At 38.9% G+C, this 13,825-nt stretch overlaps 1 protein-coding gene across 3 annotated transcripts; it reads right to left on the reverse strand.

Moving 5' to 3' along the window:
• Positions 1-242: 242 nt before the first annotated feature.
• Positions 243-7,641, reverse strand: C3AR1 (complement C3a receptor 1). 3 transcript variants are annotated; one of them, XM_029955729.1, is made up of 4 exons: positions 7,356-7,641; positions 5,821-5,894; positions 3,069-3,190; positions 243-2,081 (listed from the first exon to the last, which is right to left on the reverse strand). In XM_029955729.1, the coding sequence occupies exon 4, from the start codon at positions 2,069-2,071 to the stop codon at positions 647-649; it is 1,425 nt and encodes a 474-aa protein (XP_029811589.1). In that variant the 5' UTR covers positions 2,072-2,081; positions 3,069-3,190; positions 5,821-5,894; positions 7,356-7,641; the 3' UTR covers positions 243-646. The 3 variants fall into 3 exon arrangements, with proteins under 3 accessions (XP_029811589.1, XP_029811590.1, XP_029811588.1); XM_029955730.1 differs by lacking the exon at positions 5,821-5,894; XM_029955728.1 differs by lacking the exons at positions 3,069-3,190; positions 5,821-5,894.
• Positions 7,642-13,825: the final 6,184 nt, after the last annotated feature.

The following is a 13,825-nucleotide window of genomic DNA, read 5'->3' on the forward strand; positions in this document are numbered from 1 at the left end:
AAGACTAGATGAAATGGTTTGAAATTGAATTTAAGGGTGGGGGTGGGTGGGGATTCAGACAATACTAAAGACAAAATTTTGGGGCACCTGGGTGGCTCAGTCAATTGAGCATCCAACTTCAGCTCAGGCCATGACCTCATGGTTTGTGAGTTCGAGCCTCACATTGGTCTCTGTGCTGACAGCTCAGAGCCTGGAGCCTGCTTCGGATTCTGTGTCTCCCTATCTCTCTGACCCTCCCCCAGTCACACTCTGTCTCTCAAAAATGAATAAATGTTAAAAAAATTTAAAAAATATCATGGTGGAAAAATCATTTTGAAACAGACTAGGTTCTCTTTGATGTCATTTAGTTTAGGTTGGGATAGAACTAGACTAATTTTTACAACAATTCCAAATTTAGCATTCATTAGAAACAGGAGAGCTTGTTAAAACACAAACACTTTCCTGACCCCGCCCCCAGACATTCTGGTTCAGCAAGTTTCCAGGTGATCCCGATGCCACTAGACTGGGACCATACTTTGAGAACCTCTGGGTTGATTCTTTGATGGTTTCTGAAACCCCCTGCTCACGATATCCCTTATTGTTTTAGAAACATGTCGCACTAGGTGAATACCTAAGAACCTGCCCTTTGGTCAACTGTTCCATATTTTTACACAGATGTACTGATACTGTTTCTTTCCGAAAAGACCTTGCTTTGGGGACAACTGCTAGACTGTGTGAGGTCTTCATTGAACGCTGCTTCCAGAATGCCCTTCATGGACTGCTTTGCTTTCTTTCTAAAATCTTTCCCTAGGAGGGCATAGAGGAAGGGGTTAAAGCAGCTATTGGCAGAGGCTAGAGCGATGGACACAGGGTCCCAAAACACCAGAGCTTCTCCAAAGGGAGTTTCTGAGTCAAAAAACAGTAATAGGACTCCAACAATGTGGTATGGAGCCCAGCAGACACAAAAGACAATCACCACAGCCATGGCCACTTTCAAGGTTTTGATCCGAGTCTTGCTGAAGTGGCTCCGTCGCATTCGGAAGATAATGAGGCTGTAACAGGCCACCATGACAATTAAGGGCAGAAGGAAACCTACCACTAGTCTAGTGATGGTTATTGCCAGCAGGGGACTTTGTACTGAATTGTCATATGGAAATTGGCCTAAATCATAATCCTGGAAATCTTGGAATAGCTCATACATGTATGAGGAATTGTTAGAAGTACTAGAATAAAGCTCTAAACCTAGTAGGTTAGCTCTGTGATCTTCAATGGGAAGCCCACTGGGGACTGTAGGTGAGACCTCATTAGCAGCCTTCAATAAATTATAATGTGGATGTTGACCAGATAATTTAGCTGAATCTACAGGGAATGACTCTCCAGAAGGTCTTTGAAATGTTTGAGAATGGAGGATAGTGGTGGCTGTCCAAGGCGGATCATTGGTTCGGTCAGAGAAAGACTCTAATCTGTCATCCATTTCTCCAGGCAGCTGAACAATGGAGTTGTCAAGAGATCCATTTCCCAGTAGATCAAAGGCAAGGTCTGAATCTAATGAGCCGTAGAAGCCAAAATTGTAGCCACACATCTCATGGTTGCCTATAGTGAATGTTTCCCGGTACATGAACACAGGTATACACATTACAAAAGCCATCACCCATATACATCCACAGATAGTGAAGGCTGTCCCCGTGCTTCGGTGATTCTGGCACCAGATTGGCTTGAGTACCAAAAGGCAACGATCCAGGCTAATGGCAGTCAGCAGGAAGACGCTGGCAAACATGTTGAGGACAATGATGGAGGGGATGAGCTTGCATAGGAGCCAGCCGTAGGGCCAGTGTCCTTGGAGAGCCAAGTGAGCCAGGGAGAAGGGCAATGAGAGGCAACAGAGGAAGTCCGCCAGCGTGAGATGGAGAAACCAAACTGTGTTCACTGTCCGCTGCATCTTTAGGCCAGCCACCCACAGCACCAGCCCGTTGCCTGGCAACCCCAATAAGAAAGTGAGGCTAAGAATGACCATGGAAAAGATTATTTGGGGTTCATACCAGGGCTGTGAAGATAGGTCAGTTGAGTTGGTCTCAGCAGAGAAAGACTCCATTGCTAAACTTCTATAAAAATATAAACAAAAATATTAAAACTATGTTTTTAATTTTTTATTAAAATTTTTTTAAACATTTATTTATTTTTGAGAAATAGAGGCAGATCATGAGCAGGGGAGGGGCAGAGAGAGAGAGGGAGACACAGAATCCGTAGCAGGCTCCAGACTTTGAGCTGTCAGCACAGAGCCAGATGCGGGGCTTGATCTCATGAACTGTGAGATCATGACCTGAGCCAAAGTCGGATGCTCAACCACAGAGCCACCCTGGCGTCCCTAAAACTATGTTTTTAAAACGTATTCTTAGAATTACAATGTTCCCACATTATGATGTAGAACTACAAAAGCCCTCACATGGTTTTAGTTTGTATTCTTTCTTAAATTTTTTTTTTTTTTTTTAGAGAGAGAGAGCATGCATACGAGGGTGAGAAGAGCAGGGGAGAGAGGGAGAGTCTTAAGCAAGCTCCGTGCTCTGAGTGGAGCCCAGTGTGGGGCTTGATCCCATTACCCTGGGATCATGACCTGAGTCAAAATCGAGTTGGATGCTCAACCTACTGAGCCACCCAGGCGCCCCTAGTTTGTATTCCTTGACTTCACCCTGGACTGCACAAACACATTCTGTGGCAATGAAAATATAATATCAATTTAAATGTGTATCAAAGTCATAGTTTCATTTGGAAGTCCCTATCTATGTGCATTACTCCTCTTTCTGGCACTTCCAATTTCTCATTCTGCACTGGTTCCTTTCTTCGCCTGGTATCCCCTATTAAAAACAAATAAGCTAAGTGACAAACAGTAACTTCTATTTTTTTTTGCAGTTATTAATCATTAACTGAAGTAATTTTTCTAATGTTTATTTATTTTTGAGAGAAAGAGAGAGAGTGAGAAAGTGAGCAGGGGAGGGGCAGAGAGAGGGAGACACAGAGTCTGAAGCAGGTGCTAAGCTGTCAGCACAGAGCCCAACGTGGAGCTCGAACCCATAAACCCATGAGATCATGACCTGAACCGAAGTCAGATGGTCAACTGACTGAGCCACCCAGGCACTCCAACAAACAATAACTTCTAGACCAGAGGTTCCCAACTTTATATCCATGAAAGGGCTTTGAGAAGCTCCATCACCACCTGAAATGGTATTCAAGATTTTAACTTCACATATTCTCATTGTTTTGAGGGCAGACGTTCATCCATTCCCTCCACCAGACCTTTGAAGGACTCACCACCACAAAAAAATATGCACTGGATTCAGTTATGTCTTTAGATACCTCATCTTTCTCTTCTTGCTTTCAAATTTCTCAAGAGCTGTTTACCCTCTCTGCATTGATTTCCTTATCACTCATCATTTCTTTCTTGTTGGTTTGGTTTTTTAATATATCATCCTAAATATATGCACATACATATGTATGTGTATATATGTATGAATATTTTTGTAAATCAAAATTTAATGAAATTAGATTATTCCATGCATGTTAAAAATGTGGTAAAATACTCATAATATAAAATTTACCATTGTAACCATTTTTTAGAAGATAAACATTTTTAAAGTTTACTTATTTATTTTCAGAGAGAGAGTGAGCATGCTGTCAGCACAGAGCCCAACCCAGGGCTCAACCCCATGAACTGTGAGATCATGGCCCAAGCTGAAAACAAGAGTTAGGCACTCAATCGATTGAGCCACCTAGGTGCCCCCTGTTGTAACCAGTTTTATGTATAAAGCTCAGCAGTGTTGAGTAAATTCACATTATCATGCAATCACTCTCCAGAACTTTTTCATCTAGTAAAAGTGAAACTCTATACCCATTAGACAACAACTTCCTACTTCTCTCTCCCTCTGCCCCCAGCAAAACACCATTCTAGTTTCTTTTACTATGTATTTGACTACTCCAGATGTCTTATCTAAATGGAATCATACAGCATTTGTATTTTGATATCTGGCTTATTTCACTCAGCATAACAGTTTCAACATTGTAGCATATATCAGAATATGTCAGAATTTCTTCCCTTTTTAAGGCTAAATAATATTCCATTTTTATTTATCCATTCATCTCTTGATGTGAATTGCTCTCACCTTTTAGTTGTTGTAAATAATGCTGCTATGAACTGGCGTGCATATTGTTTTCTAAACTGCTTTTTTTTTTTTTCAGCTAGTCTCCATATCATATAGTAAGATTGTACCTTAAGGAATGTTCAGTCTTCAACCAATGTCTTTACAACCATCCCCAAAATATCTTCTATGGCTGATTTGTCTACAGTTGTATCCAATCTAGGATCACACTTTGCATTAGGATGAGAGATTTGAATTGAGAGGGAGAGAAACAGATCACCCGTATGTGCATGCACATGAGTGGGGGAGGGGCAGAGAGAGCGGGAGAAAGTGAGAGAGAATCCCAAGGAGGCTCTGAACTGTCAGTGCAGAGCTAGATGCAGGGCTTGACCCCATGGGGCTTGATCCCACAGACCCAGAGATCATGACCTGAGCCGAAATTAAGAGTCTGAGGCTTACCCAACTGAGCCACCCAGGTGCCCCAGGATATGATGTTTCTTAAGTCTCTTTGTTTGGCATAGTTTCTCTTTTTCAAGGAGCTTATTTCAGGGTCTGTGGTTCTTACCACTCATTTTTACCCTTTGTAATTTTTTAACCTTTTGTAATTTGTTTTTTGCCCTAAAATTACCTATAAATAACAAATCCAGTGATGCCTGGGTGGCTCAGTTGGTTGAAGTTCCAACTCTTGATTTCAACTCAGTTCATGATCCCAGGGTTGTGGGATAGAGCTCCGCATCGGGCTCTGAGCTGACTGTGGAACCTGCTTAAGGTTCTCTCTCTCTCTCTCTCTCTCTCTCTCTCTCTCTCTCTCTCTCTCTCTCTCACTCTGCTCCCTCCCCACATAAACAAACAAACAAATAAACAAACAAACAAATCCCAACATCTTATTCTGTCTTCATCCACCAGTCCGTTCTCTTGACCTCTGTGATATTACTCTCCCTTAATGACTCCCATCAGTGTACCCTACCTTACAACTTCCCTGAACAACTCACTGTGCTGGTTCATGTTGTTTACTTCTGTCTGGAATTATGCCCTTCACCTTCACCTTCTCCGTCTTGCATCCTTAATCTCTATATGTTGAAATCCTAGGAATTTTTCAAAAACAAGCTCAAATATTATTCTTCCTTGAAACCTCCTCTTATAGTCTCAAACAGAAATCAGTTCTTCACTCTCTTAAATTTGTGTTGTGTGTATGTTGAATCCCCTTTCATATTATTTGTACAATGAAACATTTTGTCTTGTATTATAATTATTATTGTGGCTATCTTATCTATCATGCTGGCCTTAAATTTCATGATAGTAAAGATGAACCCTGTTCCTAAGTGCTTGTTCTACAGAATTCAGCACAATGCCTTATATGATGACAGAAAGATCAAGGATTACTTCAGTGGATGGATGTTCATTTTGGAGGATTACTTTTTTTCATTTTTAAACTAAATTTAAAATTATTATTCCTATCCATTAATCCATTAAAGATGCTGTCTCTTCTAACTTCCCTTTTGTTTTCTAGTTCCCAGTTCTTATGGACTATAATAGCATTTTATGTTTCCTTTCATAGCATCCCAAAATATTTTTGTGACTTCAAAGTCATTCTGCTGAGCTAACAAATGTTGTCGTAGGGTCTTACATGATTAGCAGAAGTTAAAATAACTGAGTTAACAAAATAATAAAAAAGAAGAAGTGATTCTCATTCCCCTCTCTGTAGCCTTACCCATTCAAATATTCAAGTCCTATCAGGATCCCTTTCTTCCCTGTTGTCCACGGCAGCTATCTTGGTCCACTGTCCTATTCCATATTCCGTGTTAATGCGGAGATCCATAAAATATTGAGAGAAGGGTAGAATCAGAGAAAGCTAAGGCTAAAGGGAAACTCAGTAATCATCTTTCCTTGTCTCTAGTTTTATTTTACAGTTTTCGACACTGATACTCAACAAATTAGGTTACTTTCACATATTCACAACTCGGAGGGTTCTGAGATCTTAGAACCAATGTCTTTCACACCAATACTCTTTTTACTAGATAGAATCACAGAACTAAAGAGCCTTTGGTATTGCTAATAAAGGGAAAGGTACAGAGAACTGCACCAGTCGAAGTAATAAAGATTGGAAAGAGGGTCGCCTGGATGGCTCAATTGGTTAAGCGACCAACTTTGGCTCAGGTCATGATCTCACGGTTTGTGGGCTCTGTGCTGACAGCTCAGAGCCTGGAGCCTGTTTTGGATTCTGTATCTCCCTCTGTCCCTGGCCGTCCCCTGCTTGTGTCCTATCTCTCTCTCAAAAATAAATAAACATTAAAAATAAAAACACTGAAAAGAGCAAGATGTAAATAGAGTCATTGATGTGAGCTATATTTTAAATAACACATATCATCTGTCTTGAAAGTATGTATGAATCAGTCTTAAAAAGTCTTTCAGGGGGCGCCTGCATCCCACTTGGGCTCAGGTCATGATTTTGTGGGTTTGAGTTCCTCATTGGGCTCTGTGCTAACAACATGGAGCCTGGAGCCTGCTTCAGATGCAGTGTCTCCCTCTCTCTTTGCCCCTCCCCCGCTCACACTCCGTCTCTCTTTGTCTCTCAGCAATGAATAAATGTTAAAAAAAAAAGTATTTCAGATCAAGATAACTTTTTACATTTCTCCAAGTGCTTTGGTTAAAAGATACCTCTATTTAAGATTGGTAGAGCTCCTTTCTTTCTTCTTTAATTTTCAATACTGAATTGGCTAAAAGTATTTAAAAAGATAAAGAAAATCCTGAAACTGAAATTCAGTTATGATAAGAAGAGAAAGTAGATTCCAGAATCAAATACTAGTGATAGAATGACAGAGTCGGTAACAATAAGGAATAAGCAAAAGAATAAAAGAAAAAAAAAAGAAGAAAGTGGAATGAAAAAAACTATATATATATATATATATATATATATATATATATATACATAATGAAAAAATAGGCTGCTGATTTGAGAAACAAAACTATAGTGGAAAGCTAGAAGCTGGGATCATAGTGCAGAAAGAGAAACATAGCCAATTTAAGAGAGAAAAAAATGGCATGAAAATTAACTATTTGGTGCTGAATGAAACTATTAAGAAGAAAGATAAATAGAATGTGGGATATTTAGAAAAAGAAAGGTGGATAAAATGAACGCAATACAAGTTGGGGAAGGGATGGGGGAAGAGAGGACCATGACCCTCAAACCATTATCGGTAACAAGGAAACAAGTGCCAGTGACCAGGTGGATGCAGGGTTTCTTACCAAAAGCCTGAGACAGTAGCTGAAGGCTCCCACACCGGCCTGGAGGTCCCCACACCGACAGTCTGGTCTTCTCTCTTACCCACAATCAAGTTGTGAAGTATGTTTGGGAAACTTGCTGAACCATTTCTCTTTTCCCTCTCTCTGCGTTTCTGATGATGATGGATGGAATTTCGCACTTTTTGACTTCGCAGGATGAGTTTCAAAGTGAGTCATTTCTGAATGTCTCAGATAAGGAGAGTAAAAGAGAGGAAGTGGGAGGGCATACTTCTCGATGTTTTCTGCAGGACAATGAGTATGGCTAAAGAGGGAGTACTTCTGTAATTAGCTTCTCACTTTGTAGGTTCCGGCTTGTGCTTTAGAAACACACAGCAATGACCCTACCATATGTGAGGGTGGAGGTGAGGAGTGGTTGGGATGAATGACCTGCAACAGCCCCATGTAGTGAATCTCAAAGAGCATCCCTTAAAGGCTTAATATGTGTAAAGAAACATGCCATACCACAATCAGGGTAAGCTATGTTCTAATCTTGAGAGACTTGCAATCTGGTAGGAACACGCATCCATACAAAAACTGTAATACAACCCAGACTATAATGGTGGAAGTACCAGCAGAAGTAAAATAGTAGAACATAATAGGAAAGGGTATGTTTTGTCTAGGGCAATCTAGGAAAAGGCTTAAGGTAGAAATAAGATCTGGGCAGGTCCTTAAAGACTTCTGTAGATACAAGAAGCTGACATGCTGTCTAGATGTGTAAGTGGAGCAAAATGAGACGCAGGAGGGTGGGAGAGTGCTTCAGGTATTGGGAATGGGCAGAATAGTCCATCAGTTAGATTGTTTCCTCAGGAAAGAGTGCAGAAGATTGAAGAGGGACCTTGAGCAATGATTCCTGCTTCAAGTATACATCGTAAATAATTCTCGCTCACATTATTCTTTTATGCATATGCATGTGAAAAAATTCATTTGGGTCAAATGGATTTGGACATTCTTGCCTGTGGTAAAGGCTTCAGTCCATATTAATCAACTTATTGTCCAAACAGTATTTGCTCCTCCTCCTGTTTGCAGAGAAATCACCACCACAGAATTTTATTTATGTATTAATGTATGTGTTTATGTGTGTATGTATGCATTTATATTTGAGAGAGAGCATGCATGAGTGGGGCAGAGGGACAAAAGCAGAAGGAGAGAGAGAACCTCAAGCATGCTTTACGCTCAGCATGGAGCCCAACTCAGGCTTGGTCCCACAACCTTGGGATCATGACCTGAGCCAAAACTGAGTCAGACACTTAACCAACTGAGCCACCCAGGTGCCCCACCATGGAATATGCTTAAGGCAGAAGGACCCAAGAAAATTGTGAAGAGTTGGAATTGATTCATTGATGTCCATTATTATTATCTAATGACAAGAGTAGTACATACTTGTAAAAAAAAAAGATTAATTGAAATAATATAGACGTATTAAGGGTAAAAGAATAAAAGTGTTTCTTACTAATTCCACTGCCTGGAAGTAAGTGTTTTGAATAGGTTAGTATTAGTTCTTTGTAAATTTGTTCTAAGTATAGCACATATACTTATTTTTCTCTTTTAAGTTTGTTTTTATTTATTCTTAGAGAGATAGAGAGCAAGAGTAGGAGAGGCAGAAAGACAGAGGCAGAGAGAATCCCAAGCAGGCTCCCTGCTGTCAGCACAGAACCATGATTCATGAACCACAAACCATGAGATCATGACCTAAGCGGAAGTCAAGAGTTGGACGCTTAAACGACTGAGCCGCCAAGGTGCCCCATAACCCATATCTTTTTAAAAAGATGGTTTCAGGGACACCTGGCTGGCTCAGTTGGTGGAGCATGCAACTCTTGATCTTGGGGTTGTGAGTTCACAAGCCCCATGTTGGGTAGAGATTACTTAAAGATAAAATCTTTGAAAAATAAAAATAAAAAGGTAGTTTCAAACCAAAATGGGAACATAATTTATATGTGATTTTATGACCTGCTTTTTTACTTAATGAAATAGCAAAACAGATTTCCATGTTAGTGCATATAATTCTATTAATTATATTCTGTTTTCTTAATCTAGTGTTAGGAAACATTGAATAATGAAGGTATTCAGGAAACACAAATACTAAGCATACAAAAGATAGACACTATTATCTTAAGTGTATGTATATATACATTATATATGTAATTTATATATATATATAGACACACATATATACTTAAAATAATGCATTCCTATGGTTAAAAAATCCCCCCAAACAAAAAACCCCCAAACCCTCTAAATATAGAAATATAAAAATGAAAACCAAAATTTCCAGAACACCCAGTTATCCTATTTTCACTCCTTGGAGGTAATCTCTTTGATTTACATAAATGCAACTTCATTGCACTTGTCGTATTCTGCTTTTTCTATTTATGTTTTCATATCAGGACATAGGAGTCCACAACATACTTTTTAATTTGCTCCATATTATCCCACTTACTCAATTATTCCCCTGTTGATGGATATTCTGTTTTTATGAATTTTTAAATTTTGTTTTGTTTTTATGAAACAATGCTCCCAATGAGTATTCTTTTATTTTACACATTGATGAATATTTTTGGAGAATAGGTTACCAGAGTTTTAATTGTTAAAGCTAAGAGTATGTGCATTTACATTTTTGAAAGATATATAATTTCCCACTAAAGAGATTCCATCAATTTACACTCTCACCAACAATAGTGAGAGTTTCTTTTCCATTTCCAAAAGGTGAGGTCTTTATCATGGAGTTCGCTCCTACTACAGATGCTGCGCAAGGAGAAACAGAAGCAATGAGAGAGTTACATAGTTACTACACAGTAAGAGCCGCTAGGAGATTCCTCATATACCCTGGAAACATGGAAGAGAAAAAGACTAATTCTTACTGAAGCAAACAGAAAGATGATGCACTGAAAAGGTAGCCCTTGAGCTGAGTTTTAAAGATGGCTAGAAATGTTATAGGTGTTAGTAGTGCAGAAAAAAGGAACAATTTATCTGTCTTCTTTCTCTATTAGACCATGGCTTTGTTTCTATCTCCAGTGCCTGCTACATGCTTGTTGGAACACATGTTTGAGGCACCAATGAATGAATGAATGAATGAATAGCTGAAAAGGGTGTTGACTTTTTATTTTTTTTAATGTTTATTTACTGTCTTTCAAAGAGAGAGAGAGAGAGAGAGAGAGAGGAGAGAGAGAGTTCTCCTGTACATGTGCGAGCAGGGGAGGGGGAGAGAGAGGATCCCAAGCAGGCTCCATGTTGTCAGTGCAGAACCCGATATGGGGCTCAAATCCATGAACTGTGAGATCATGACCTTAACAGAAATCAAAGAGTCTGATGCTTAACTGACTGAGCCACATAGGAGTCCTCTGACTCCTGCCTTTCTAAAGATTATAAAGCAATTAAAACCAATTAGAGTACTTCCAGTTGTATTCCTTAGATTTTCATATCAGGAAGGAAATGATTGAAAATATCTTGCAACTAGCACTCCTGTTTCTGGATGACTTCTGTCCATTCTTATGATGCACTAGTTGTTTTGTGGTATAAAGTGGAAAATTTGGGGAGATTTATGTGGTTATCTTCTGTCTTGTTTCTTTTAAATATCTAATTATAAACATCTAAGCAGAGATTAGATGCTTTAGAAAGAATGAAGTTTTGAATATATATTTCAAAGTCAGTCATATTAAAACCTTTTATGAACTACTGATAATTGTACATCTTCAGTGATGGCAATTTGTATTCACCTGGCCAAATTAAAAATTTCGGGATCATAGAAACTTTAGCCTGTTTTGTCTGAGAGAATTAAAAATAAATATACAACTAAGTTTCTGTCCTTAAGGACTTCAATGAAAACCGAGTTTGAATCCTAGCTCTGCAACTAAACAATGTGACTGTACAAAAATTATTTAAACTCTGTGATTTCATTTCCTCACCTGCAAAATGGGGATTGTGTCAGATTTTATCTATCGATACTTAAGCCCATTCCCATCCTTCCTTATTATCTCTCTGTCAGAAGCCTGGGCACCACACTCTCTAGACCTTCTCTCCGGTAAAGTTCTGGATAGAACTCTGGATAGATTCTGCCACAGGGGTATGCTCGTGTGCTAATGGACAGTGAAAGTAAAGAGAATCAGATTTCATTTGGAACTCAGTTTGTTCATAATGGTTGCAAATTTATTTTATTGTTTATTACTTATTTATTTATTAAGTAATCTTTAAGCCCAATGTGAGGCTCAAACTCATGACCCAGAGGTCAAGAGCTGCATGCCCCACTGACTGAGGCAGCCAAGTGCCTGATATTGTGAATCTATTTTAAAAGTAAAAAGACAAAAATTGTACAATAGAATAAATATTAAAACTCTCTCTCTCTCTATATATATATATGTATATATATATAGTATATATATATATATATATATATAATATATATATATATATATATATATATATCACACACACACACACACACACACACACACACACACACACACACAGAAATTGAAAGGGGAATCATTTAGCTTGTGGCTCCCTTAGCAGCAGACAACTCTGGTGACTCCGGCAATGGAGATGAGAGGTGGAAGGTTGGCAATTGTGGGCTCTAGTGAGATTATTGGTTCTAGCAGCAACTGCAGGCCTGTGAGTTCCTACATTCCTGCTAAGCAGCCTCAAAGACAGGTGCACACTTGCCCATTCTTGTAACACCCTTCTCCATGTTTCTCTTCCAATTCAAGGGAATTTTGTCTCCTGCCATTATATTATCTTCTCCCTTTAGATTCCTCTAGTCCTTCCAACACTTTTGTAACCACAAGTCCTTATATTAAATACCCTGTTTGAAGTACCTACAATGGTCTGTAGTTTTCTGGCTGGGCAATGACTGGTTTGGGAAATAATCCCTGCACTCTGTAGGATTGTTAGGAAGAAATTAACACATGTACATAAGCTCTCAACAAATGTTAGTGATTATTATGCCAAAAAAATCATGAGGTTTCTAATCGCCTATTATATCACAACCATGCTCGCACCTTGGACATTGAATAAATAATTTACAGAATGTTCTTTTCCAATTGTTAAGTCATGTCCTTTCTGTCAAATCAAACCCTAATCTTTGGCCCTCAAGGATGTAGATTAGATGTACTCTCTTCTTCCTCTAGTATAACTGCCGAATTATATGCATAGTTACAGTAAAACCAAGTAGGAACACAAACTGAAGACCAAAGCCACCCAGGAATGAAAACAATTCAGTTGAAAAGTAAATAAAACAAAACAAAAAAAACCTGTTTATCCCATCAAAATAACAAATATTTGCTGCACTTATACCTGGATCTTGAAAGAAATCAGCAAATTTGACATGATAAATCATTCAAATCTGAGTGATTTAAAGAAAATTAAATATTCTATTGATTTACCAGTCATTAATTTTCTTTATTAAAAGTTTTATTTATTTAAGTAATCTCTACACCCAACTTGAGCCTCAAACTCGTGATCTCAAGATCAAGAGTCTCATGCTTTTCCTACTGAGTCAGCCAGGCACCCCTATTGGTTATTAATTTTCCATTATAGTATGTATGAAGGATAGCCAAAGATAGGAGACTGAAAGGGAAGTAAACCAAGTGCAGGTGCATTTTTCATGAACCCCCTTTGTGACTTTAATTTCGTGAGACTGAAAGTGGACATAGGAACAAGAGTTTCAGTTTGTGCTTCTCTAATCTGATGAGAAACCATAGGAACTTTTTCTGGTAGGGACAGGATTCAGGACCCTTGTGGGGTAGATAGATCTCTTAACAGTAAGTCTACACAATTTTGTGAGTAGATTTTGGTGGGTTTTGTAGGTTGGTTATCCTAGTTGTACATTATTTAGAAAATGTCTTCTCCATTTCCTTTCTTCTTTCTCTTTTCTTCCCCATTTTGTTTTCACTAGGATGCATGCAACAGAGTTCCCTCTGTTAGGGAAAAAAACCAATTCTCCATCTTTTGTGTGTTTCCTTTATTTTCATACAGCTGACATTTCACTTTGGACGCTTCTGGTTACCACACGTGTGGGTTTTATTTTTCTTCCCACAACCAAACAATTCTGTGAGGCCAGCTGGTGTCAGTTTAACTCAATTCTGACACTATCTAACTGGATTAAGGACTAAGTCCCGCAAGACTGCTTTTCACTTCAGGTGCCAATCACGAGTAGAAGGTCCTTATTCAGTATACATTAAAAAATTTCTTTAAATGTGTATTTTATTTTGAGAGAGGGAGGGAGAGTCAGGGAGGGGCAGAGAGAGAGAGGGAGGGAGAAAGAGAATCCCAAGCAGGGCTCTGTGCTGTCAACTCAGAGCCAGATGTGGAGCTCAATCTCATGAACGTAAGATCATGACCTAAGCTGACATCAAGAATCCGATGCTTAACTGACTGAGTCACCCAGCAGCCTCAGTGTATATTTGGTTTATTAACCCTGACTTCTCCACCAGCAGCACTAT

Source organism: Suricata suricatta, chromosome 10 (genome assembly GCF_006229205.1).
Source record: "Suricata suricatta isolate VVHF042 chromosome 10, meerkat_22Aug2017_6uvM2_HiC, whole genome shotgun sequence".
NCBI classification, from domain to species: Eukaryota; Metazoa; Chordata; class Mammalia; order Carnivora; family Herpestidae; genus Suricata; species Suricata suricatta.